The 27,868-nt window shown below is 42.1% G+C and overlaps 2 protein-coding genes across 4 annotated transcripts in view; one reads left to right on the top strand and one right to left on the bottom strand.

The window, feature by feature from the left end:
- The first annotated feature begins 615 nt into the window (after positions 1–615).
- Positions 616–27,019, top strand: DEF8 (differentially expressed in FDCP 8 homolog). 3 transcript variants are annotated; one of them, XM_031950100.1, is made up of 12 exons: positions 616–751; positions 8,148–8,305; positions 11,956–12,053; positions 13,396–13,545; positions 14,530–14,671; positions 14,793–14,957; positions 17,165–17,292; positions 17,487–17,600; positions 19,950–20,030; positions 20,458–20,598; positions 21,973–22,082; positions 23,026–27,019. In XM_031950100.1, exons 1-12 carry the CDS (start codon positions 744–746, stop codon positions 23,126–23,128), a joined length of 1,398 nt encoding a protein of 465 aa, XP_031805960.1. In that variant the 5' UTR covers positions 616–743; the 3' UTR covers positions 23,129–27,019. The 3 variants fall into 3 exon arrangements, with proteins under 3 accessions (XP_031805960.1, XP_031805961.1, XP_031805962.1); XM_031950101.1 differs by having other exon boundaries at positions 8,171–8,305; positions 23,026–23,128; XM_031950102.1 differs by lacking the exon at positions 20,458–20,598.
- CENPBD1 (CENPB DNA-binding domain containing 1) overlaps positions 26,964–27,868 on the bottom strand; it is a 2,277-nt gene continuing 1,372 nt past the window's right edge. Inside the window, exon 1 of the mRNA XM_012540392.2 lies at positions 26,964–27,868. This exon is cut by the window's right edge and continues 1,372 nt beyond it. Coding sequence (XP_012395846.2) covers positions 27,029–27,868 — 840 coding nt within the window. The 3' untranslated portion in view covers positions 26,964–27,028.

Below are 27,868 nucleotides of genomic sequence, written 5' to 3'. Positions count from 1 at the left end.
ACAGAGGCGACTAGGTTCCTGTTGGAACCTAGGAATCATGTTTTTAAATAATTGAAGGAAATAGTAAATTTCAGTTAGAGATTAGGGAAAATCAAGATGTCATTTCTTTGCTATCTAGCTGACATTAACATTTCCCTCAGGACTGATTTCTAGGGATTTTTAAATTTAAAGTTTTAGATTCCTTTTGCTTTTCCATCTCCGATACTCCCCACCCCTGACAGAGGGAGGAAATCCTTCAAAATAACCAGCAGAGCCACCAAACCTGACCTAAACGTAGTGGTCTCTCCCCGAAAGTTTCACGCTCTGCACCAGGAGGATGCTGTCTAGCATCGCCTCCAGGGGCCACGCGGGTCTGCCTCTTGCAGAGGAAACGGCCGGAGGGCTTCACTTGGCCAGGAGAAGGGACGGCGTTCCAGGTGCGGGTCACCTCTGGGAACAAAGCCAGGGAGAGTTGAGACAAGGAGGCGTGTAAGTAGTCCTCCCGGCCTGAGGAGGCAGCAGGGCCCTGAGCCCGGCGAAGGGAGGCGGCCGCTCTGGGCTCGGGACGCTGGGGCTGCTCCATCTCGGCTCCCCGGGACAGCTAATGTTACAATGTAGCAGGCGCGGCGGCGGCGGCGGCGGCGGCGGCGGCGGCGGCTGGGGCACTAGCAGACAGCAGTAGCGGCTGCAGCGGCAGCGCTGGCCGCCGTCGGACCTGGGGCTGGGGGCAGCAGCGGCAGCGCCGGGGGCTGGGGCTGCGGGCGATGCTCGGGTGAGTGTCCTGGACGGCTGCGGGAGGGGGGCTGTGAGGAGATCTCTGCCCCCCTCTTTGCCCCACCCCTTTCCTCCTCCCCCCTCCCCTCTCTCTCCTTTCCCCCTCTCCTCTCTCTCCTTTCCCACTCCCCTCTCTCTCCTTTCCCCCTCCCCTCTTTCTCCTTTCCCCCTCCCCTCTCTCTCCTTTCCCCCTCCCCTCGGCCCGCTTCCTCCCTCTCCACTCCTCCTCCTTTCCCTTCCTCCCTCCGGAATGCTGGTGGCCCAGCCTGGGACCCTGAGGGTCCCGCCGTCCCCTTGCTTCTCCGCTCTGGCCGAAGGTCCCGGGTTCGGGTGCAGAAGTGGGCAGGAGCAGGACGAAGCCCCAAGAGCGGGGTCCTGGTGTCCTGGCACCCTCCTCTTGTGATCAGGCTCCAGGCGTGGGGCACCTCAGGAGATGCCCTGGGTATGGGGAGGTGGGGAGTACTGTCACTGTTGTGGGGGAGCACGGAAGGAATTATCAGCCACCCCACTCCTTCAGTTCTGAATCCTGATTGAATGACATTATCATATTTTGTATATGACACAAATGATGCTGGAAGGACCTTCAGAAAAGCATTTGATTTTTCCTACAAGACTACAAGATAGCAATAAAAGGACTAGTATTATCATCCCCACTTTAAACTATTGTGGAAACTGAGGTTTAGTGTCTATGGTTACACTTGAGGTTATTGGCAGCTTTTTTCTACTTCTTGTGTAATCCAGCTTTTCCATGTGCCCCCCCTCCTTCCCTAACCATCCTCTCCTTTATTTGTTCCCATCTCGTAGCAGGAGGAGCTCCCAGAAAGTCCTAATATTCCCACCTTTGGCACCTAAACCAGTGAGCATCTAGAGCAGAGCGCTCCTTCACTCCTGAAAAGTAGAAACTTCCTAATGTATTTGTTGATGGTGATGTAGTGCAGGCAATTTGATCTTCTAAATATATCAGGCTAAGGCCCTGCCCACTTTTGAGTCAGGAGATGACAGAGCATCCCCGAGATAGAGTCAGCAATAACAATTTTCGGTGATGATGTTTTGGTGAGAGAACCACTCTTAAAATTCTGTGATATCACAGCCGGGAGCTGAATTCCGGCCCCTCCATCCTTTGGTTACAGGTCTAATGAATGAATGAAGGGGATTGTTCTGGTATTCCGATGACCGGGGATGTGGCTGTCATAATAACATGCCATGTTGGTGTGTGCCAATGGAGGCCCTGCCCTGCTTGGAATTTACTTGTTTTGGTTCAGGGACCGGAAGGACAAGGGAGGGGACGTCTCGATTGCATCTCTGTGAAGTCACCCTTTGCAGCTGTGTTCTTGCCCAGTGTGTTTTGTCTGGTCCCACCAGCAACTTAACAGACGTGATTTTTTTTTTAAACTGCCAAGTCATTCCCCTCAAACACCCCACGCCTCCCCATCCCAGGCAAAGATAAAGATGAGAAGCAGGTCAGGTTTCCTTGTGGAAATGGGGGGAAAGCATGTTTGGCTAAGATGACACTTTTGATTCATTTTACTTATTTTTCCTTTGTGTACTATCAAAGAGCATTGGATCCAAAGGATCCCTTGGAAAATCCCTTCTCTTGAAAGCCCTGTTTGAATCCTAGTTGTGTGTGATCACAGTAAAGTCACTAAACTCTCTGAGCTATGATTTATTTTTTCATCTTTAAAAATTTAGAGGGCTGGATTAGAAGATTCTTTCTGGTTCAAAATTGTATGAATATGAAATAAAAATATAACCACTTCTACCCCCCAAGTCTCCCCTTACTATCTTTCTTCCCGGCTGTCCCTGATATCCTTTCTTTTCTTCCTTTCTTCCTTTCTTCCTTTCTTCCTTTCTTCCTTTCTTCCTTCCTTCCTTCCTTCTTTCTTCCTTCCTTCCTTCCTTCCTTCCTTCCTTCCTTCCTTCCTTCCTTCCTTCCTTCCTTCCTTCCTTCCTTCTTTCCTTCTTTCTTTCTTTCTTTCTTTCTTTCTTTCTTTCTTTCTTTCTTTCTTTCTTTCTTTCTTTCTTTCTTTCTTTCTTTCTTTCTTTCTTTCTTTCTTTTCTTTCTTCCTTCTTCTCTCCCTCCCTCCCTCCCTCCCTTCCTTCCTTCCTGTCTTCCTTCCTTCCTTCCTTCCTTCTTTGCTTCCTTCCTTCCTTCCTTTCTTTTTCTTTCTTTCTTTCTTTACTTCTTTGTTCTCTGGCTTCTTTCAAACTTCAGCTAAAATCCCATCTTCTACAAGAAGCCTTCCCTAGGCCTCACACTACTACTGCCCTCCCTCTGAGATTATCTCCAATTTATCCTGCATTTATCATATTTGGGCATAATTGTTTATATGTTTTCTTCCCCATTAGACTAAACTCCTTGAGGGCTGGAACTGTCTTTTGCTTTTCTTTCTATACCAAGACCTTAGCCTAGTGTTTGGCATACAGTAGGTTCTTAATCAGTGCTTATTGATTGGGTTCAGAGAAAAATTTAGATCAAAAAGCAGTAAATTCTGAGCATAGTCATATCACATATCCCTTTAGCTTTTTGTCATTTCCTGTATACAGAAGAGATTCCCAATCCTTACAAGATTTTAATCTGGTTGGTCATCATATTAGACAGGATTGTCTAGGATTTTAGGATATTGTCATTTTGATACACATGAGGAAGGCTACCATACGGAATGCTCAGGCATAACAATTGGTACAGCAGGAATGAAAGAAATGAATGAAATGAAATAATAGATGAAAATGCATTTATTAAGCACCTACCATGTGCCAAGTACAGTGCTGGGCACTGAGAAGCTAGGCATACAAAAACAGAATGGAAGATAGTTCATGCCCTTAAGGAATTTATATTTTAATGGGGGAGAACATTGCTGTTTGTCCTTCATTCTAGAAGAGGACTTGGGGGAGAACATACATACTATACTGGGGAATGGTTCAGGAGGAATATTTTGGTTTGGAAAATGGTGAGTGGGGCCACAGGGAAAGTCACTTATCTTTTAGGAGCAATGACAAGTTAATTTGATTGTAGTTCCAGAACTAAAAAGGTTGGGGTGGGGAAAAAAGGGGGACCAATTGGTATCATAAGCTGCATGGAGGCTCATGGGTAAAGTCAGTGTACTAGGGATAAGGTATAGGGAATAGAGAACTAGACTTTGAGTGATAGACTTTAATTCAAATCTGCCTCAAATATTCTTTTAAAAAATTGTTATTAATTGTTTAGTTTTTTCTGGTTTTACATATATTGTAACTTTTTAAATACACATTTCTTTATGAACCGTGTGGAGAGAGAAAAATCAGAACAAAAAGAAAAAACCACAAGAGAGGGGAAAAAAACATAGCTTGTGTTGATTTGCATTCAATCTCCATAGTTCTCTTTTTGGATGCAGATAGTGTTTTCTATGCAAAGTTTATTGGAGTTGCCTTGGATCACTGAACCACTAAGAAGAACCAAGTCTTTCATAGCTGATCATCGCACAATCTTGCTGTTTCTGTGTACAACGTATTCCTGGTTCTGCTTGTTTCGCTCAGCATTAGTTCATGCAAATTTTTCCAGGCCTTTCTAAAATTAGCTTGTTCATAATTTTTAATAGAATAATATTCCATTACCTTCATATACCACAACTTATTCAGCCATTCCCAGTAGATGGGCATCTACTCATTTTCCAATTCTTTGCTACTTCAAAAAGAGCTGCTACAAACATTTTTGCACATGTGGGTCCTTTTCCCTCCTTTATGATTCCCTTAGGATATAAAACCCAGTAGTCTCTCTCAGATATTCACTGGCTGTGTGACTGTAAACATATCAACCTATTTGCCTCAGTTTCCTCATCTGTAAAATAAGAATAATAATAGTTCCTATCTCTCAGGGATGTTATGAAGATCCAATGAGATATTACTAGTAAAGTTATTGTAATTAATATTATAAAATGAGCAATTGAAGCAACAGACCTTAATCAACATCATGGAACCTCCCAGGGAAGATGTTTTAGGAATGAAGGCGTAAATCTTTCTGTGCTTTGATTTCTGGGCTGGGGGACACAGATGCTGGTGAGGTAGCTGGAAAGTGAAAATTATTTGTTAATAGAAGGGAAATTAATAGAATATGAAGCTGAAGGAAAAATCAGTCCGCCAGCCTGTATTAGGCAATAACTGAGCTCCAAGTCACTAACTTGTATATATGTGGAGTGAAGATGCTGAACCCCCAGTAGATCCACCTTTTTGGATAAGCAGAAAACTAGTATCTTGTTCAGCCTCTTCATTTCTAGGCAAGTTACTTACTTATCCTCTCTGTGATGTTCCTGTCCTCCCATTTTTTTCATTAAGATGTCTTCCTAGATGCTCTCAAGCATCTTTTTCTGACTATAAAAAGTCTATAATTGATAGTAATTTGGGTTGTTAAAGAATGAAGGAATTTGATTCATTTCTGAGTGATATGGTAAGTCAGAAGTATTTTATTTCCTTTATTTTAGGCAGTATTTGAACAGTGATAAAGTCATGTCCCATCCACCTTAGGCAGGAGATGTTTAGAGAGAAGACAGTAGATTAGTTGTAAAATATTCAGTTGACTTATTTGTAAGAGTGAAAAAAAAAAAAACCTGAAAATCTCCTTTTTGTACCATTGTTAGGAGCATGGCCAAATAAATGTATATATAATAGACCATCAAATTTTAGGGTCTGTAAGTAGAAAGGAACATTGACAACATTGTGTTGTCAAGATGGCAATGACAGAGGATGCAAAAACATTTTGGAAAGATTTCTGTGTTGTTCAATTGTTTCTTTGTGATTTTCTTATGATACTAGAGTTATTTGCCATTTCCTTCTCTAGTTTATTTTCTAGATAAGCAAGCTGAGGCTAACAGTGTTAAGTGTCTTCTTTAGGACCACACAACTACTAAGGGTCTAAAGCTAGATTTGAATCTTCCTGAGTCCAGGTATTGCACTCTATTCACTGTACCACCAAGCTGTCCCTATCAAAAGACTTCTATAAAACAAAGCTAAATAAAGGTGGTCTTAGAAGAGTAAACATATTGTCGTCCACATATAATTCTTTAAAAACAACATCCTCAACAAAGATTTAAATATATAGATAAAGAAGAGATTGGAAGGGAACACAGCAAATAAGAATTTTTGCAAGTTTTTATGTCCTTTTGTTTCTTCAAATGTAAATATTTTTAGATTTTATGACTTTTCCATTATTAATCAGAGAAATGCAAATTAAGACAACTCTAAGATACCACTACACACCTGTCAGATTGGCTAAGATGACAGGAAAAAATAATGATGATTGTTGGAGGGGATGCGGGAAAACTGGGACATTGATGCATTGTTGGTGGAGTTGTGAACGAATCCAACCATTTTGGAGAGTAGTTTGGAACTATGCTCAAAAAGTTATCAAACTGTGCATACCCTTTGATCCAGCAGTGTTACTACTGGGATTATATCCCAAAGAGATTACAAAGAAGGGAAAGGGACCTGTATGTGCACGAATGTTTGTGGCAGCCCTGTTTGTAGTGGCTAAAAACTGGAAACTGAATGGATGTCCATCAGTTGGAGAATGGCTGAATAAATTGTGGTATATGAATATTATGGAATATTACTGTTCTGTAAGAAATGACCAACAGGATAATTTCAGAAAGGCCTGGAGAGACTTACACGAACTGATGCTGAGTGAAATGAGCAGGACCAGGAGATCATTATATACTTCTACAACAATACTAGATGATGAACAGTTCTGATGGATCAGGCCATCCTCAGCAACGAGATCAACCAAATCATTTCTAATGGAGCAGTAATGAACTGAACTAGCTATGCCCAGAAAAAGAACTCTGGGAGATGACTAAAAACCATTACATTGAATTCCCAATCCCTATATTTATGCACACCTGCATTTTTGATTTCCTTCACAAGCTAATTGTACAATATTTCAGAGTCTGATTCTTTTTGTACAGCAAAATAACGTTTTGATCATGTATACTTATTGTGTATCTAATTTATATTTTAATATATTTAACATCTACTGGTCATCCTGCCATCTAGGGGAGGGGGTAGGGGGGTAAGAGGTAAAAAATTGGAACAAGAGGTTTGGCAATTGTTAATGCTGTAAAGTTACCCATGTATATATCCTGTAAATAAAAGGCTATTAAATAAAAAAAAAATAAAATAAAAAAAAAAGATTTTATGACTTTTCTTGGGATTCTGTTCCTTATTTTGTTTGTATTTTTAAAAATTATTGTTAATCTTATGATAACAGTACATTTATTTTCTTTTATTTGTATTACAAAAAGGTTAGGATTGTGAATCTTTTTTTATATAGCTTTTTATTTACAAATAAATGCATAGGTAATTTTTCAGCATTGACAGTTGCAAATCCTTTTGTTCTAACTTTTTCCCCACCCCTTCCCCCAGATGGCAGGTTGACCAATACATGTTAAATATGGTAAAGTATAAGTTAAATACAATATGTGTATATATGTCCAAACAGTTATTTTGCTGTATAAAAAGTCAGATTTTGAAATAGTGTACAATTAGCCTGTGAAGGAAATAAAAAATGCAGGCAGAAGGATTGTGAATCTTGTCTGTGTTAGAAAGAGAGCCAGAAAATAACTTGATTGTTCCAGAGGGAATATTTGAGACGAACAGTTTTTCCAGTTGTGTTCTCTAGCTGGGACTGAACAGGCTGATGTAAGGGCTTCTCATGGCCCCCTTGGCAAGGTTAGAGCTCTGGGGAGTAGGCTAGGTTGCTGTTTCTCAGGCTGTGGATTCAAATTCCTGACCTGCTGGCCTTGGTCTGGAGGACTAATCTTTTTGTTATTTATGCTTCTGCTCAGAGCTCCAGCAACTCTGGAGTCACTGAATGAATGGGGATAGCCAGAACTACTTTACATTCTTGCTGATTTCAGGCTTTAACTCTCTGCATTTTCACTGCCTGTTCCCCTTGCCTTCCCTCTGTTGCTTATCTCTAATTTACTTTGTGTTTATCTTCTGTTTTAGCATGTTGAGTTCCCCAGCTAGAATGAAAGCTTCTTGAGAACAGGGACTATCTTGTATTTCTTTGTATCTCCAGTCCTTAGCGCAGTGCCTGATACATAGTAGGTACTGAATATATGCTTGTTAACTTTGTTTTTTATTCAGAAGCCACTAGCTCTAGGGATGGAGCTTTTTGTGCTGGCAGACATCCCAGGATTTGGGGAACGAGAGATGGCAGGCTAGTTTTTTGAGTTATTATTCTCTGAAGGTGACTCAACCTGGGATTCCCCAGGGGAAGTGAGAAGGGTAGAGGAGCATTTTTGGGAACTGAAGCCTGGACTTTCATGGCTCAGAGAGGAAGCTTAGGAAGCTTGAAGTGAAGTGAAGCAGATTTCATGCTAGGTGCAAAACCAGGAGCTCTGAAGGGCTTTTTTTTTTCATAGCTGCTTTGGTGTGATCTCCACAGGCTGGATTGCTATGGAATATGATGAGAAGCTGGCTCGGTTTCGACAAGCCCACCTCAACCCCTTCAATAAGCAGCTGCCTGGCAGGCAGCATGAGCATTCAGCTGACAAGGATTCTGAGGACCTCTCTCCTGAAGGTGAGTACCCTGCCCTTGAAGGGGAGAGGAACCCAGAGACAGTAGAGTCTGGATTTGAAGTGAGAATACCTGGATTCAAATCTTGTTTCAGCTTCAGTGACATGGGCTAAGTAGTCACTTTACCTTCCTAAGCCTCCATTTTTTTATCTATAAAATGGGAAGATTGGACTTAATTACCTCTAAGGCCTCTTCTGGCTCTAAATCCTTTGAAAATTAAACCATTTGCTCCCTTTTCTGTCTGTCACTCTAGCTCATCCAGGTTAGCTTTTGCTGTTAATACTGATGCCAGCTCCCAGCCCCTGACCCAGAAGAACTATCTTTGGGCCACTAAAAAGAGAGCAAGATGCTGCCCATCTCCTCATCCTTTCTTAGGTCTAGAATGCCCTCCCTCTTGAATTAGGACAGAACTCCTAGTTTCCGACTGTGAATGGTGCCTGCCTAAGGTGAATGGTGACTGTGGCAATATAAAAAGAAATAAGAAAGAAACCCCAACTGAACTTTATAATTGTAATAACCAAGCTTGGCCCCAAGAAGAATTGAGAAAATGCACCTTCCTTCCTTCATTGCAGATGTTGGAGGCTGAGGATGTAGAGTGTTATAGACATTGCCAGACTCAGTTCATGTGATAGCTTTGTTGAATTGCTTTTTTCCCCCTCTTTCTTTTTTATATTTGTTATAAGTGATGGCTAGGTATGTAGGGGAAGAGAAGGATATATCCTGAAACTGAGGTGACATAGAAAAGGTAGCAATAAAAAATAATATTTTTATTTATTCATTCATTTCTTCATTTTTTAGCAAAAAAAAATAAATAAATCTCTAGCTTCCATCAAGGCTCAGATCAAGGACAGAATCCTATAGGAAGACCTCTTTCTTGACCTCTGTTTAATAACCAGGCAAGTCACTTATCCTCTGGCTGCCTCAGTCTCTTTAAGGATAAAATAGAGATAATAATAGGATTATTGTGAGGATCAAAACAGATATTTGCAAAGTAGTTACATAATGCCCAGCACAATGTAGGAAACATAATTCGATAGACTTTGTATATATTTTGCATTTATTTCTCTTTACTTTACCTGTTATTTTGAACTAATAGAATGTAAGCTTTGGACCTAGTCTTTCTTTTGTCTTTGTATCTCTGGTGGTGAAATAACTAGTATATTGTCAGTGCTTATAAATGTTTGTTGAATATAATGCCGACTCCAAGGGTAGAAGTGATTGGATTTGGAGACTATTTGGGAATTTCAGTTATCTCTGTTCTGTGGTTCATCATTAATTACAAGTAATCACTTTGCTTTAATGAGAGCTGGTTAGAAGAGGAGAGTCAATTGTCCTTGAGAGACAGTACCCAGGAAGGCCCCTTCCCTTTGGGCAGACACAACTGGGGCAGTCTTTTATTATCAGGATTCCTGTAGAACAGGTCTGGAAGAGAATCAAAGAAATAATCTCACAGAGAAGGGATGGCCTATACTGGGGGAAGAGCTAATTCCTGCCTGGAGAAGGAGGCAGAATGTAGCCCAGCAGAATGCATTCACTACTCAGAACAGCAAAAACAATAAAGTCAGCGATCTTTGTCCTTCCTCCTGGACCACTTGGTCCTGGTACTTACCTGCTGTCTCCTAGTCACTTGGATTATCACTGCCATCCCTTCCATGATTTCTGATTGAACGTGTATCTTATCTCTCTAGTTTAGCAAAACATCTATCTACCATGTGCTAGGGACTTTTTCTAGGAGCCAAGGAACAAATACACAATGAACATTATTCCTGTCCTCAAAGAGCTTGCTTTCTGACTATTTGGCTCCTAAGATGACTATTCATCTGACCAACCACTACAGGTAGGATTACTAATGGGAGAAGGCTTTGAGGCAATGCCCAAGACCTAATTTCCCCTTCCAAATAACACATGCACTTTTTTTTACGCAAAAATATTTGATTTTATTTAGTTTTGAAATATATTATAGATGTCATAAAATGGAAAAAGTGGATTGTACATGAAACAAATGTGCATACTTTTTTTTTAGTTGTAATAAATTCAAAATTTTCAGATCTTTCTCATTTCTTCTAATATATGCATTTTGATGATTTTTTTTCTTAATTTTTAAAAGATTGTTAAGCATTTATTTTTTTCTCCATCTTTCCTTCCATTAAGAGAGGGTGGGGGAAACAGAAAAATGAAACCCTTGTAATAAATAGGCATGGTCAGCAAACAGGACAAAACATTGATCATGTCTAAAAAAACTTATGTCTTGTTCTCTGTCAAAAAAGGGGTAAACATTCTTCATCATCAGTCATTGGGAATTATCTTGGATCATTTAAAAGTTATACTTTGTAGGCTACTGTCACTTGTACAGCAGGCTGTAGTTTGTATCATTGTCAATCTAGACTAGAGAAGGGAAGAGAATTGTTTTCTCGTGTGTGCGTGTGTGTGTGTGTGTGTATCTGTATGTCTGTGTTCATGTCCCCATGCCGGATGTGCCCAGCCACACCCTCATTGCTAGCAGCTATCTTGTCATGGGAGGTTGCCCAGAATCTCAAGGGAAGTAGAGTCTTTCTCAATCTTTGGGGATACTTGGTTGCTACTGATATTGCTATCACTACTTCCTTTCCCTGTTTCCTATTCACTTATCTTCTGCTGCCTTGTTGGGGAAGAGGAAGGAAGGAAGCATGGCTTGGTTGTTTTGGGGCCCTCCACAAAAATGAAAATTTTTAAAGCATCTGTCTCTGATCATTGGTCTTTGACCTATGTACTATTTATTGTCATTTAGTCATTCAGTCACATCTGACTCTTCCCGACCTTGTGGACTACAGTACAGCAACACTATCCTTGGGGTTTTATTGGCAAAGATACAATTTGCCATTTTCTTCTCCAGTGTACTGCTTACACTTCATGGCAATATGAATGACCAGGGTTTAGTTGGAAAGACGCTTTTTTTTTTTTTTTTTAGATAGGATTATAAGGCTGAAAAGGTTGTTATGTATTTTAGAAGAGGAAAAGTTTAGTGAAAAGGAACCCTTAGGGAAGTTGATATTTTTAAAGTATAATTTAGTTGTTAATTTAAATAAAATTAAATTGAGTTATATTTTAATTTCTTTAGCTTATTTGATGAATAAAAATAATGTCCCTTACAACTGAGTATTTAACAAACAAATGTTTGACTTTTTAAAAATTCCCTGGAGGGACACCCTGAAGAAGTATAGCTTTGATATGCTCTCCCTTTTTTCTTTCAGCAGTCTTCAGCTCACTTTTGCTTGCCAACATGAGAGAAGGGTTCTATTTCTCTAATCCTGTGTCCAATATTCTTTATGACTTTGCGCTCTGCCCTTGGGGCCATAGCCAATAGAACTTGGTGAATACAGGGAGCTAAGGTATAAAAACACTGCCAGAAACTATTTGGAATGGGGATAGGGAAGGATTGGTCCTGAGAGTATCTAGAGCTCAACCTCAAACTCAGCTAGAATGGAGATTTTAGCTCTGGTGGATGCAAAAGGGAAGGCAATTCTCTTCCCTTCTCTAGTGGAAGTTTGAATATTGAAACAGGCATCCTTTGAGAAAGAGGCTTGAGATTTTAGTGACTGGGGGAAGAAAGGAGTTTTAAAAACTTTTTATTTCTAGCTATTCCTTCTTTCCTCACTTTATGTGACCCATTGCAGACTCACCACTGGATCAACCCCATCAGGAACCGGAGTTCAGGTGTACTGAACGCATGATGGACCTGGGCTTGGCTGAGGATCACTTCTCTCGTCCTGTGGTATGTGTCCCTACGTGGTGAAATTTGATTACTGAAAACTCACTTGGGCTCCTGTCTGTGTGGGAGAAGAGGACTCTCGAGTTTCTTCCTTCCTTTCCCTAAAACACCACGTAGGTGTGGCCAAGTCCTGAGTGTCTGTCATCTCTAGTTCTTTTATATGTTGTTCCTGATCCAGGAAGTTCTTAACTTGAGGAGGTCCATGAACTTGCTTTTTAAAAACACTTTTATAGGTATTTCAATATAATTGGTTTCCTTTGTAAGCTTGTGATTTGTTTTATACATGAAATACCTTATTCTGAGAAGGTCCATAACATTCCGCAGCAAGCCAAAGGGGTTCAACACTCAAAAAAGGCATAGAAACTTCCTCTAGCCTATCTTGATTTCATTTCTCCTTCTGGGTCACCTTCAGCCTTTTCCATCTTCCTGGAATTGAATAGATCTGGGAAGGAAGGGAAACACCGTAATGTGATCACCTTTCCCTCCTTCCCCTTCTACTAATAGACTATGAGGGCAGGAGCCCTGGGATCAAGTCCAAGCCTCACCACTATTTCACAAGCCTCGAAGTGCACTCCTTTCTAACCTTCGTCCCCAGCTTCCTCTGATGGCCCATGCAAAGTGTCACCTCTCATAGGAGGCCATTCCTGATTCATCCTTTTGTATCCATGCTCTATTCCCAATAAATTTTTATGGCTATTTATCTGTGTCCACGTTGATCCTCCTCCCCTGCTCATAGACCCTTAAGCTCCTTGAGGACAGAGTATCTCCAGTGTCTGACACATAGTTGCAGCCATTTAATAAATTCATGTTGAATCGAATTTCACTGACTGCTTGACCTTCAACAAATCCCTTTCCTTTGCTGGACCTCATCTGCTCATCTCTAAGGGGAGGCAGTTATATTGAATGATCAGAACAAATTTAATCCTTCCTCCATACAACAGCCCTTCACATCCCTGCTATCATGTCCCCCCAAGACTTCTTTTCTCCAGGCTGAATGTCCCCCTTTCTTCCAACTGATCCTTAAAAGGAGACAGCCTTAGGCCCCTTGCCCACACTTATCTTCCTCTGAATATACTCTGGTGTGTTGTTGTCCTTCCTGTAATGTGTTGCCCTGGCATAATGAATATGGAAATACGTTTGGAAGAATTGCACATGTTCATGTACATAGAGAGCTACCAGAGATTATGGGGTTGGAGAATCAGAGTTTGATTTAACAGAGTACAGAAGGGGCCTGCCCAGTCCTGAAGCCCTGACAGCCTATGGTCCACAGGTGTTGTTTAAAGGGTATTGAGGCAGAGGGCTGGGATAGTAGGGATGCCTCTAACCCCGAATCCTGTCTGGGTAGGGTCTGTTCCTGGCTTCGGATATTGAGCAGCTCCGGCAGGCCATTGAGGAGTGCAAGCAGGTGATCTTGGAGCTGCCGGAACATTCTGAGAAGCAGAAGGATGCTGTCGTGAGGCTGATCCACCTGCGGCTGAAGCTCCAGGAGCTGAAGGTGTATGCTCACCCCCGTCCCTTCCCTCCGAGAGCTCTATATCCCTTGGAGCCACAGGGCAAAGTCTGGTGAGACGAATCTAGGGAATGGCTGCCAGCTCCATCTGCTTGGCACATTCTCTGGCACAGAACTGGCAGAAACCTCAGGTTACATCTAGTCCAACCTGAACCTAACACAAATCCCTTCTGCAGCATACCCGCTGCATAGCTGTCTAGCCTTTCTTAGAAGTGCTCAAAGGAGGGAGATTTCCACTTGGATTTTGGACCACTTCTGCTGTCAAATTTTATCCTGTTGTGAAGCTGCCTAAATCTACCTTTTTGTAACTTCTACCCATTTGCCCTAGTTGGATCCTCTGGGATTCAGCAGAACAGATATAATCCCCTTTCCATATAAAGTATGGAAATACTTACCATTCAGTCCCCCATTAAGACCTCTCTTCCCTAGGATAAACACCCATTTCCTCCAATTTGTGCTTTTATTCATTGCTCTGTCCCTTTGCCAGTCTTGTGTTCTTGTTCTGCATATACTCCCTCAACTGTGGCACCCCCAACTAAAGGCATTCTCCTAGATGTGAATGATAGGGACCATCATTTCATTCTTCTAGATACCCCTTTGTCCATAGCTGATAATCATAATAGGATTATTAGTTGTTATTTATAGTTCAAAGGGAGTTCAAGGTAAATTACTGTCATCAGGAAAGGTCATGAGGAAAGGTCTCCAAGTATGTTTTACAGAAATCCTTACCTAAAATAAACTAACCACTTTTCAGACACAGTAGTTCCAGACTACTGAGTGTCCCTGGGTACATGAAAAGAATGATAACTTCAGTATAGCCTGATGATATGTACTCATTTTTCCTCTAAAGATGAGAAGTGTGAACTGAGAAGTTAGTCTGCAGAAAGAGTAGGGGAAAAGAGAAATCCTCAGGGAATCTCTTCTCTTTGCCCCTTAACATATCTATGTCCCCCTACCCCCATACAATAGGATCCCAATGAAGATGAACCCAATATCCGTGTCCTCCTTGAGCACCGGTTCTACAAGGAGAAGAGCAAAAGTGTCAAGCAGACCTGTGACAAATGTAGCACCATCATCTGGGGCCTGATCCAGACATGGTACACCTGCACAGGTGAGTCACAAGCTCTTCTGGGGCCGGGCCAGTCGCAGTGTGAGAAGAAACAGTGGGATGGGACGTGATGAGGCTGTATGGGACCTGTGCCTATTCTGACCTCTCACCTGGTCTGCTTTAGGTTGCTACTATCGCTGTCATAGCAAGTGCCTGAACCTCATCTCCAAACCCTGTGTCCGCTCAAAGGTCAGTCACCAGGCAGAGTACGAGCTGAACATTTGTCCAGAGACTGGCCTGGACAGTCAGGATTATCGCTGTGCTGAATGTCGGGCGCCAGTGTCTCTACGTGAGTGTTCTCCATATGCCTTTCCCTGATTGCTCTAGCCCCAGTATATTCTGCTGCAAGAGGAAGGCAGAAAAAAGGAGAGAAACAGGAATGTCTTAGTCCTTAAGAGTAAGATATATGGAGGCCATTGCACTAGGTGATTGAGACACAAAGATCCAAGATGTGGGCTTTTCTGCCAAGGGGCTTATGATATAGTGCAGAAGATAGGTCACGGACCTAAGAAGATTACTAAATACAGAGCACTTATCTGTCAGATTCATGGTGGGAAATTTATATTATAGGAATTCTGAGGAAGAAGTGATCCTGGAGAGCTGGGTCAGTCAGGGAAGGCTTTTTTTTTTTTTTTTTTTTTTGCTGAGGCCATTAGGGTTTTAAGTGACTTGCCCAGGATTACACAGCCAGGAAGTATTAGGTGTTTTAAGAACAGTGTCACTTAGCTGCCCCCAGGGAAGGCTTTGATGAAGAGATGCAGACTTGAGCTGGACTTTGAGAGAGGAAAGAAACTTAGTGAGGAGAGAGAGAGGGTATTCCAGATAGGAAGAGGCATGAGCAAGTATGTATGGCACAGGGAATCAGTTTTAGAAGGTTTGAAGTTCAGCTCTAGCATAGAAGGGAATATTCTGGGGGAGGCTGAAGGAGGTTTACTGGGAAATAAGGTTGGACAGGCAGCGTAGTATAGATGTAGAGTCCTTAGAGAAAAAAAAAAAGTGGAGTCCTTGAATTTGTATTTCAAAATAATTGGTTTTTTAAAAAAGCCTATATATTTTATGTATTTAAAAACCTGCTCCTGAGAAGGGGTCTGTAAGCTTTCCCAAACCAGGTCCATGACACTAAAATGTTTAAGAATTCCTAATATACTGTATGTGTTTGTGGCAGCCCTCTTTGTAGTGGCCAGAAACTGGAAAATGAATGGATACCCATCAATTGGAGAATGGTTGGATAAATTGTGGTATATGAATATTGTGGAATATTATTGTTCTGTAAGAAATGACCAGCAGGATGATTTCAGAAAGGCCTGGAGAGACTTACACGAACTGATGATGAGTGAAATGAGCAGGACCAGAAGATCATTATATACTTCAACAACAATACTATATGAGGATCAATTCTTTTTTTTTTTTATTATTATAACTTTTTATTGACAGAGCCCATGCCTGGGTAATTTTTTACATCATTATTCCTTGCACTCACTTCTGTTCCGACTTTTTCCCCCCCTCCCTTCACCCCCTCCCCCAGATGGCAAGCAGTCCTATACATGTTAAATAGGTCACAGTATATCCTAGATACAATATATGTGTGCAGAACCGAACAGTTCTCTTGTTGCACAGGAAGAATTGGATTCAGAAGGTAAAAATAACCCGGGAAGAAAAACAAAAATGCAAACAATTTACATTCATTTCCCAGTGTTCTTTCTTTGGGTGTAGCTGCTTCTGTCCATCATTGATCAATTGAAACTGAATTAGATCTTCTCTTTGTTGAAGAAATCCACTTCCATCAGAATACATCCTCATACAGTATCGTTGTTGAGGTATATAATGATCTCCTGGTTCTGCTCATTTCACTTACATATGATGATCAATTCTGATGGATGTGGCCCTCTTCAGAAATAAGATGAACCACATCAGTTCCAAATGGAGCAGTAATGAATTGAACCAGCTACATGCAGCAAAACAACTCTGGGAGATGACTAAGAACCACTACATAGATTTCCCAATCCCTCTATTTTTGTCCGCCTGCATTTTTTATTTCCTTCACAGACTAATTGTACACTATTTCAAAGTCCGATTCTTTTTGTGCAGCAAAAGAACTATATGGAGATGTATACTTATTTTGTATTTAATTTATACTTTAATATATTTAACATGTATTGGTCAACATACCATCTAGGGGAGGGGGTGGGGAAGAGGGGAAAATTGGAACAAAAGGTTTGGCAATTGTCAATGCTGTAAAATTACCCATGCATCTAACTTGTAAATAAAAAGCTATTAAAAAAAAAAGAATTCCTGGTATAATGGAGTCAGGACACCTAAGTTTGAATCTCAACATTCACTGCCTTTGATATTAGGCAGCTGAATGAGAATCTCTGATGTCTACTTTTATTGATTTCAAGCAGTGTTTAGGACCTGGCCTTCTTAAAAAAAAAAAAAATCCCTCTTCTTGATTTGATATGTTGCTTTGTTTTATTATTTATATTTTGTTTCTCCCAGGGGGTGTGCCTAGTGAGGCTCGGCAATGTGACTACACTGGTCAGTATTACTGCAGTAACTGCCACTGGAATGATCTGGCCGTCATTCCCGCCCGAGTCATCCATAACTGGGACTTTGAGCCTCGGAAGGTGAGGAGGCTCACCTGTACCCCTGGCCCATCTTCCCAAGTCCCATCTTGTTTTCTCCTGCAGTTGGGGCTATTTGAACTGGAGGGAAGAATGGGATTGGGGATGGGGGGAGCAGGGAGGGAGGCCATTCCCGGCCAAGGGAGGGCAGCCCAGGGAAGCGATTGTTGGGTGATGAGGGTGTTGTTTTTTTCTAGGTATCACGATGCAGCATGCGCTATCTCACACTGATGGTGTCCCGGCCCGTGCTCAAACTACGGGAGATCAACCCGCTCTTATTTAACTACGTGGAGGAGCTGGTGGAGATCCGGGTAAGTCAGAATGGCAAGGTCCCGGAAGGCTCTTGGATTAGCTTGCCCCTGATGCTGGATCTCTTCACGTTTGGTATTTGTTCACTCAACAAGCATTTATGGGCCAGGAGCTGTGCTAAGAATAAAATGGTAAAAAAAAAAAAAATAGTTTTTGTCTTCTAGGAACTAAAATGCTATTGTGAGGAAACAATATGCTACAATCTATAAGAATAGAATTTATACAAAGTAATTGCAGAGTAATGGGGACACAGTAGCTAAGGGGCAGGAATCCTGGAAGGCCTTGGATACATTGAGCTGGTGCTGCTTGAGCAGAGCTTTGGAAGAATGAGGGATTCTAAGAGGCAGAGATGAGGAGGGAGTGTTCCAGGCTTGGGAAGCGATTGTATGTGTCATCTCCGGGATCAAGAACATCAGTCAGGCCAGTCTGGTGGAAACGGAGAGCTGTGTGACCCTGGGCATGTCACTTAATGGGGTTTGCTTCATTTTCCTCATCTATAGGATGAAATGGCAAACCACTCCGGTATCTTTGCCAAGAAAACCCCCAATGGGGTCAGGAAGAGTCACTGATCACAACATAGCATTTTCACTCTTTTTGTTGTTTACTTGCTTTTTGTTTTCTTACTCATTTTTCCCCTTTTTAATCAGATTTTTCTTGTGCAAGATAATTGTACAAATATATTTACATATATTGGATTTATATATATTTTAACATATATAACATATATTGGATTACTTGCCATCTGGGGGAGGGGTTAGGGGAAGAAGGGGAAAATTTGGAACACAAGGTTTTGAAAGGGTCAATGTTGAAAAATTATCCATCCATATATTTTGTTTGTTTGCTTGCTTGTTTGTTTTTGGCTGAGGCAATTAGGGTTAAGTGACTTGCCCAGGGTTAAGTGTCTGAGGCCAAATTTGAACTCAGATCATCCTGACTTCAGGACTGGTGCTCTACCCACTGTGCTATATTTTAAAAATAAAAAGCTTTAATTTAAAAAAAAGTCACTGAAACAACTGAACCATAACAAAATCTAGGACTCCCTTTGCACCAGGCATTGTGTTATGTGCTTAACAATGGTTATCTCATTTGATTCTCACAACATCCTTATCTGAGAGGTAAGTGCTGTTATTTTACAGATGAAGAAATTAAGGTAAATAGAGATTAGATGAAGTACTTAGGGTCACACAATAAGTGTCTGAGATCAAATTTGAACTCATCCTGTCACCAGACTTGAAACTGTTCAGCGCACAGCCTAGCTGTCTACTCCCAGGAGTTTGTATTTTCTTCTGAACACAAAGGACATTTTAAAATGTGGAATGGCAGGTTCAGCCCTGTGCTTTCAGAATATCACTTTGGGTAAATAATGGGTAGAAGAGTAAAGAGACCATTGTGTGTGTGTGTGTGTGTGTGTGTGTGTGTGTGTTACTTTAATAGTCCTGGTGAGTTGTATTGAGGGCCTGAATTAGGATTGTGCCTGTGTGAATGGGGTGGATGCCAGAGGAGTAGAATTAATCAGACTTAATACCTGGTTAGATGTGGAGATAAGATTTGAGTGTGGCTAAATAGAGAAAGGGACTGCTGGGGGCTGACCTGGGGCAGGCCTTCTGGAACTTTTTGATCTCAGAATATCTTTAGACTCATAAAAATGATTTAGAACCCTCCTCTACAGAGTCTTTGGTTTATGAGGGTTATATATATTTTTATTTACTTTATTTAAAATTAAAACATCTTAGTTTTATTATGAAAATAATTTTGACTCATGGATCCATAGAAAGGATATTGGGGGTATCTATAGATCATTCTTTGAGAATCACTGCTCTTGAAGCATGTGTTTTTTTGAGGGGAGGGGACCCTTTGATTCCTTTGGGTTAGGAGAGAGGTGCCAAAAGCAATTGGCAAAACTCTTGAGTTTGGCCTGAACCAGATGAAAATATAATTGAGAAGTTTTTACCAAATTAATTAGAAGATACTCAATATAGATTAGGTTAATTTGTGATTTTCTTAGTCAAGCATGCTGCCTGCAAGGATCCATTTCTATTTCAGTTTGATGCAATTGGTGTAGGGAACTGCCAGTGAGGAAACTCTACGTATCATGCAGATTGGTACCTTCTTGGCACCTTTGATCTTAGGGAATTGCCTGATGCGTTGAGATGAGCAGCTTGTCAGGGTCATTTCCTGATTCTGAGGTCAGGCCTCTGTCCACTGCCCAGCCCGTGCTGTCTCTCTAAGGCATGAGCAAGGGTGAGAGCCACGAACTAGGTGTGTTTGCCAAAATCTAGACTGTGTCACCTTTTTCTAGGGCTCTGATGTTGGCTGGTGATGGTGGTTCATCTTTTGTACCTTCTCTGCAGAAGCTGCGGCAGGATATCCTGCTCATGAAGCCATATTTCATCACTTGCAAAGAGGCCATGGAAGCTCGCCTCCTCTTACAGGTCAGGCCACTTCTGGGAAAGCACGTGGGCAGGGAGAAGACCGCACAGGACAGAGCATGCGTGTGTATGTAGGTTGTAAGTGGACGCACTCAGGGACGTAGCCTGTTTGCACTAACTTGATCGCACTGGCATCTCATCTCCCATGTTAACACCCCTGAGCCAACTGGTTTTGGCTCATCTGAGGCTACTGTGAGATCTAGAGCGAATGAGCCCAGGAAACATGGTTGTAACAAGGCTCCCGAGGCTCGCTCTTCCTCCTTAGCCAGCTCTAGGCTCTCCAGCAGTTAGGAGCGCTGGTAAGTTTGCCGAGGAGGCGGAGGAGCACAGCCGGAGGCCAGGGGTTGGACAGGGCTCTGTAGGTGGTAGGCAGGAGGGTGTGACGAATGAGGAGCCGGACTCCCAGTCCAGAGCAGCTCTGGCCTTACAGCTCCAAGACCGGCAGCACTTTGTGGAGAACGATGAGATGTACTCCCTGCAGGACCTAGTGGACATCAACATTGGCCGCCTCAGCTGCTCTCTGACAGAGATCCATACTCTCTTCGCCAAACACATCAAGCTAGACTGTGAGGTGAGGCACGGTCAGGGAAGGGGAAGAGCGGCCTCCTGCCTTTTGGGCTTTTATTGCTCCTCTGGCCTGACATAACAGGCCACGTGAACCCTGGCTCCGTGGGTCAGAATTAACGTGCGCTGAAGCAAGTGGGAGGAAGGCAGATTGGGCCAGTTCTGATCCTTCTCAGCCTAGAAGTGCTTAAAAGAGGGTGGTTGGAGAGAAAGGGCAGGGCAGGTGTCCAGGCCAGTATTTGTGGCGGCTCCCATGGATTGATTCACCGTTATTATACAGACTTCCACATCTATCTCTCCAGCCCCAATTTCTCCTAAACTCCAATCAAGCATTACTCGTGGCCTATTGAATATTTCTATTTGGCTGTCCCATTGGCTTCTTAAACTCAACATATCCAGACAAAACGTATTATGGTTTCCTCCAAAACCATCCCTCCTCCTAATTTTGCTGTTTTTGTGGCAGGCACTTTCCAGTGATGTCAATTCACAACCTTGAAGTCATCCTTGAATCTTCTCTCTCTCGTATCCAGTCATTTGCAAAGTTTTATTGATTTTGCCTCTTTAATCTCTATTACATGCCCCTTTCTCAACTCACATTGCCATGGCTAATTCAGACCTTCATTTCTTGTGGCTTGGCCTATTTTAGTAGCCCGATAACTGATTTACCTATTTTTGTATAATTTTTTTCAAACCATCCCCTACATGGTTGTCGATAATACTCTAAAATTCATGTCTGATCACATCATTCTTCTACTTAAAAATCATCAGTCACTTCCCATAGCCACTAAAATAAAAAGGCAGACTCCAACCTTGCATTTAAAGACTTCACAATCTTGGCTCTCACCTACCATTCGAGACTAGTTTCTATTTCTTCCTCCCATGCACTTGATGTTCTGGCCAAACTGGCCTTCTAGCTCTGCCAAATGAACCTTCTCTTGCCCCATGCTTTTGAACTATTGCTCATACATCTTTCTTATCTCTGCATCTTAAAATCCTGTTTCCTTTAAGTCTCAGGTCAGGTGCCCCTCTTAAAGTGGGGGAGAGGTTTTCCTGAGGCCTTTATATATCTTTGTACAAATTATATCCTCCCCACTGCTGGTAGAATATGGGCTTCTTGAAGGCAAGAAGAGTTGTTGCTCCCTCCCCCCGTCTGTCTGTTTCTGCCTCTGTCCCTCTGTCTGTCTCTGTCTCTCTCTCTCTCTATCCTCAGTGCTTAACATAGATTTTTGCACATAGTAATCGATGCTTAACAAGCACTTGTGAAATTGAATGAGAGGTTGAGCAGACTGGGAAAACTGTTTAACTTTAGTGGGGATGAGGTTTCCTGGTGGGGCTCTCCCATTCTGCATTTCTCTCAGTTACTGTCTCTTCCCATCCCCAGCGGTGTCAGGCCAAAGGCTTTGTATGTGAACTCTGCAAAGAAGGTGATGTACTTTTCCCCTTCGACAGCCACACATCAGTATGCACAGACTGCTCTGCTGTCTTCCACAGGTAGGAACCTTCCTGTCTTCTTGTCCTAGCTCATACTGCTTTGTACTTTCTCCTCAGATCTGATGCTTAGGCCTGGAAAACACGACCTTATGGTTGGTGATTCAGTCTGCCAAAATGTGTTTGCAGCCAGGTTTTTTTACCAGGGCCTATCATAGGACTTGTTCACTCTCAGAATCCTATGATCCCGCTCTCATGAACTCAGGGTAGGGGATGGGGGGGCAGTCTGATGGGGGATAAGTTGTCGAGGAAAGGAAGGTGATTTAATATAAAGTATGTACCACACATACATATGGAGCTAGTCTGTATTGCCAGATGCACAGTGCCTTTGGAATCATGGTAGGAACTCTGTGCACACACCTCAGTTTCATGGTCAATAATATTTGTATTAATTACTTCAAACGATTGACATGAATAAAGCCTCTGGTAATACTGGTAATAAAAAGTTCTCTATGAATGTTATTATTCACAATAACTATCATTATTAGCGAGAAATGTTAGGTTGGTCAGAGGATTAATTGTCATGCAGTACTCTTTGTTTTCTGAAGGATGGGATCCTACTGGCTGAGAGTTCCAATGTCACTGGTGATTAAAGAACCAGTATGTCCAGGCCCTGGCTCAGAGGCAGAGTGGGAATACCAGTGCCCACATTACTACTGAGTCATCAGTTAAGCAGTTCACATCTTATGGGAGCAGCCCAGGAAAACTGCTCTGGCGTTCTGCCTCCTTGGCCACCCAAAGCAGCTCCATCTCTCTGGGATGCCTTTCTCCTTAATGGGCACTTATAATGTTAGGTCCCATGTGATACAGGGTGTTACAGTGGGCCCCCTCCCACAGTGCAAAGGCTTCCGATCTACCAGATCTGTCCCACTGTCCCGAATCTTTCCTTTGAGAGTCCCCAGACTGACCTGAATACCTCTGCCTCTCTTCTTGTATTATTACTCAGGGATTGCTACTATGACAACTCTACCACATGCCCCAAATGTGCTCGGCTGAACTTGCGGAAACAGTCACTCTTCCAGGAGCCCAGTCCAGAAGCTGAGGCCTAGAATGCTGGCACTCCTGCCCCAGTGCCCTGCCAACACACCAGCCACTGCCAGCACCAGGGACAAGGCGACTCCCTCGTGACTCAGGGAGTAACTATGCTGCTGGCTCTTCTCCCTGAGATGTGAACGAAGCAAATGAGGTCACGCGAGAGCACTCTTTTGGAGTGAAGAAATGAGGGCGATTCTTGGGGACCATGCTGTGGGGACTGTGGTATGAGCTGGTCCAATTGGGCAGAGGCATCCATGTTAGTCTCAGCAGCTGTGTTGGTGGGAATGGGGTGTGAGGAAGATGTCCTCATCTCCCCAAAGAGACAGAGCCCAGCCTCCCTTGGGGACCCGGATGCAGTGGCCAGGGACTTATTGGCATCTCTTCCTACTTGGAGTGTGGACATCTGTGTATAGACCAGGTCCTACCTCTGGAGTAGGAGGGATAGCAAGCTAGCTATTAGCAGGGACACCGGGGAAAGTAATCAAAACCACCCAATGAATCTGGGCTAATCAAACCCTCAGACCTTGAGGTTGTGAGGAACTTCTTCCCTGAGATCATCCATGGTTTCCTCAAAGGAAAAATGGGTTTTATCTAGTACCCCTCATACCACCTCCCTCCCTTTTGAAGGCTGCTCGTTTTATTGGCTAAGGCTGTTAATTTTCATCTAATGTTGCCCCATGTCATTTCGAGGGTCACCTAGCCAAGTGGGAAATTTCCTTCTTATTTAAGTCCTTTTTTGAGGAGGGGGGAAGCCCTTCAGGTCTAATAGGTACTGCCTGTCTTCTATTTTTTGCATAATCCATCTAGCCCTTCTTGCCTCTGCCCATACCTCTGCCAAGGGTGGAGGAAATAGGTGCTTCTCTTGCTGGGTGACATGACAGCCGCTCTTCCTTCTTTGGCTCAGTTAAACTTGTGTCTTTGGTGGTCCCAGCCAGGTCATCATATAGGCAAGAGGAGCGCAGCACCTTGAGAAGGGGTGTCCTGGACCCCAGATAGTAAGTGCTGGCAATTGCTCTGTGCAATTACTGCATGAAGCCTGAGAAAAAGATTGTTAGGGGAGAGAGAGAGATGGAACATTCTACAAAAGGCAATCTTCATATTTCTCTGGACCAAATTGCCATCCGGGAACCTTGTTTTTGCCACTCTTGTTGCCCAAAGAGTTAAGACACTAGGGCTGGGGGGTGCAGGACTGGAAACCACAAGGCCTTTCCTGAATATTTGACACTTGTCTTTTTGTTTACAAGTAGAGCTGGGACATGCTCATCTCACTTTCTACTCTCTCAAAAAGCCCAAGTCTGGGAGCAAGCTGCTTTATTCCCTTCCACAAAAGATAAGTGGGGACAAGGTAGAGAATGGGGATGGAAAACTTCAATAAGGAACATTTGTATTTGGTAACCATTTTTCATTTGGAGTTAAGAGGCTTTGTCTGTTTTAGGACCTGTATCATTCATCTTCTCTACCAGGCTTTCACATTTTGGGGGCTTGGGCTATAGAGAGGGCATAGGAGGATTTTTTGTTCTGTCTGTAGAAAAGTCCCTGATGGAGACTATAACTGAGTTTCTGATCCATACAGTAAAAGGGAAGGGTTTCAAATACTTGGTGAAAGAAGTGACAGTGTCTTTAAAAGGAGACACTTTTAAAAGAGGAGGCCTCCTCTACTCGGATCAGTCTCTGAATACTCCAATCATAAAACTGATAGGAAAGTATCAACTTTTGTATCAGGGGGTAAATATCTGAGTCAAAGAAGAAACGTGGAAGAAAGATCTATAGGTCTCTGGTATCCTCTAGCTGTAGAGAGCTAGGTTGGAGTAGTATGTGGATTATCTAGATCTGGCTACAACCTGTTTTTCTAGCTATGGTATCTTCATGCCCTTAACTCTCCTTTCCTTTCTCTGCACACATTACCATGCTTGAGCTGGCTTTGTGCTTTGGTTCTCCATGCATATAGTATATAAAGTCAGAAAAGTAGCTGTAGAACAGGATGGATTGTGGCTCCCCTCTGTCATTCATCTCCCTTTCTGATGAGAGCAAATGAGGGGATTTTTTTGTGTAAGCAGAAAGGAAGGTGGCTCCTTGGCCCAATCTGCAAACTGGATAATAGGAGCATGGCCCAGTTAAGTCTCTGAATCTCAATCAATCCTCCTCCATTTATATTCTGTTCCTCATTGGAGCATGTCATGACAAGAACACAAGGGTTATGTTCATCTGCTCAAATTCTGTTGCTTTGGGCTGATCATTTCACCCATATCTCAATTTACCTCATTTGGAAAATGAGGATAGTAATACTGACTTACCTCCCTCGTGGTGGGTCTATGAGAAAGTTAATGTTGGTAAAGCACTTTAGCAGACAAAGCGTGCAATATGAGTGCTAAATTTATTTTATTGGACCTCGTCTCTATCCTCTTTTGCAAAAGAAAACGTGAAGAATCAGCTGACTATGTTCAAATAGTCTTTGATTTTTTTTCTCTATTCCCAAATCTCCACAATTCTTTTCTATATGACACTTCTGATCACTGAATTTTATTTCCCATTTACTCTGTAATAAGAGTCATATATGTTATTGGGATTTTCCTATCATGTCATAAGCATAAAAAAAGATCACCACACACACACACACACCAAAAAAAAAAAAAAAACTACTTCACACAAAAATATCAGTAGGTTAGCAACTGTTGGAAAGAGTTTACTGTTTCCTCAAAAACCCAGCCTCCATTTCTCCTGGTGGAATGAGTCCTGCTTTTCAATCAGATCAAGGGTCCTCTATATAGAATACTTTTTTTGATGTTGCCCCCAAAGACCATATTTACAAAGGAAAAAATTAGCAAGGGGCCAGTTGGTATATGTAACAGACACTGCATTACATGTACTTCTGTAGGCAGATGGGAAAGGCCTCCAAAGAAAACAATGGGGCTAGCTAGGCTTTGTGGCAGTATCTGCCTTTGGTAAGCACAAAGCCAGACTGTTCAATGGCAAGCAAATTGCCCAAACACTTGCCTGAAAAATGGATTCAGCAGTTATATTGATTATCCAAATTACTGTATTATTAAATAATTTTAATGTGCACTGTGATGTGTGGTAAATCCCCTGATCTATGTATTAACATAACTGATATGTATATGTGTATATGTGTATGTGTTTATATCCATGTACTTGAGGAAGTATATCGAGTGAGAGAATGGTGTGATTTTGATATGTGACAAAACTCATGACTTTTAAATAAGAGTTCTAAATGTTTCTGCAAAAGCAGTGGTTAAGATATGCCCTGAAGTGAAGGTACTGTTTCTTTGAGCATCGACCAGAAATCTGAATAGTCAAGGATTACATACATACCTTTGTGCAGATGAAAGTAGACCTAAGGGTAATTCAGTCATCACCCGGAGGCAACTACAGCTACTACTTAGCCAGATAAGAGCAAATCACCCTGAGGATCTGTCCACATTACACTGCACCCAAACAGTGGCCAAACATTAGTCCATTGAGACCAGTCCCCTATGTTTAAATGAAACCTGCCTTGGGAGTAGAAACTGTTTATACCCTTCCCTTCCTCAAAGCACATTCAAGAAAATATAAAGTTAGAAAGAAGCTTCTGGGCTTTCTTTTAAGCATAACTGCTCCAACTCTGGGAATATCAGGAACTATCTTTAAGTGGAGGTGTAGTCCTCATCTTTTAAAAACAAATTTAAGGGGCAATTTTAGAATTAAAATTTTAATATTTATAAGTCACAAAATGAAAATACCATAACTAGAAATAATAAACTCTGGCTTACTCTGCAAAAGGACACATCAAGTTGTGGGAGGGGAAGACATTATGATCCTTTTCTGTATCATAAAATGTTCTCTTGTTGTTACTTCATTTTCCTTGATCACTTAGTAAAGAAAATTTGTCCAAAAAAAAAAAAAAAAAAGGAAGCATCCTAAGATAGTTGCTTTGAACGTTGTTTCTTCTCATTGTACAGCTCTCGATAACAGCTAATTGTATCATTTATTCCTCTTGAAACTGCAAATTTCCTTTCACTATTGGGATCATTATTTGCAAGAATTTGCATGCCTGCCTCAAAGTGGGAAAAGGCTTCCGACAATTCTTTTGTAGTCAGTTGTCGGAGAATGGGTGGAGCATCTTCATTCTCTTCCTTTTCTTCTACAGCTCGCTCTTGTTCTAACTGCATAAGTTCCTCATTGGACAACTCTTCATCATGGGACTGTAGCAGCTGGTCTACATCTGCTTCTACAAGTTCTGCAAAGCCTATGTCATTTGCGAGGGCCAAAATGTCTTGCTGAATCTGTGTAATATTTTCTATTTGAGAAACATCATGAGCATGCACACACTCGGGCCAAATCTTCTTCCACACACTATTCATCAAGGACGGCTCAAGTTCATCCCATGCTTCAGCAATGTTGTCCACAGCGTTCATGATATTGTAGTTTCTCCAAAATTCCCTAACTGTACTCCTATCTTCCCCATCAGTTCCTCCCAAAAGGTGTTGAAAAGTCTTCCTCAGATAATGAGCCTTGAAGGTGGAAATCACCCCTTGACCCATGGGTTGCATGGGATTGGCTTTATTTTCGACGAGGTATTCTACCCTTACATTATCAGAGAGATCACTTAAATTTACAGGGTGACCCGGGGCATTTTCTAGGATGAGTAATGCTTTGTTGGCAAGATTATTTTGGGCACAGTACTTTTCAACCGCAGGGCAGAAGAAGTGCGTGAACCATTCATGAAAGATGCTCCTTGTTATCCAGGCCTTTTTGTT

Source organism: Sarcophilus harrisii, chromosome 2 (assembly GCF_902635505.1).
Source record: "Sarcophilus harrisii chromosome 2, mSarHar1.11, whole genome shotgun sequence".
Classification (NCBI taxonomy): Eukaryota; Metazoa; Chordata; class Mammalia; order Dasyuromorphia; family Dasyuridae; genus Sarcophilus; species Sarcophilus harrisii.
The sequence above is the reverse complement of the archived record's forward strand: the minus strand, read 5'-3'. Positions and strand labels throughout refer to the sequence as shown.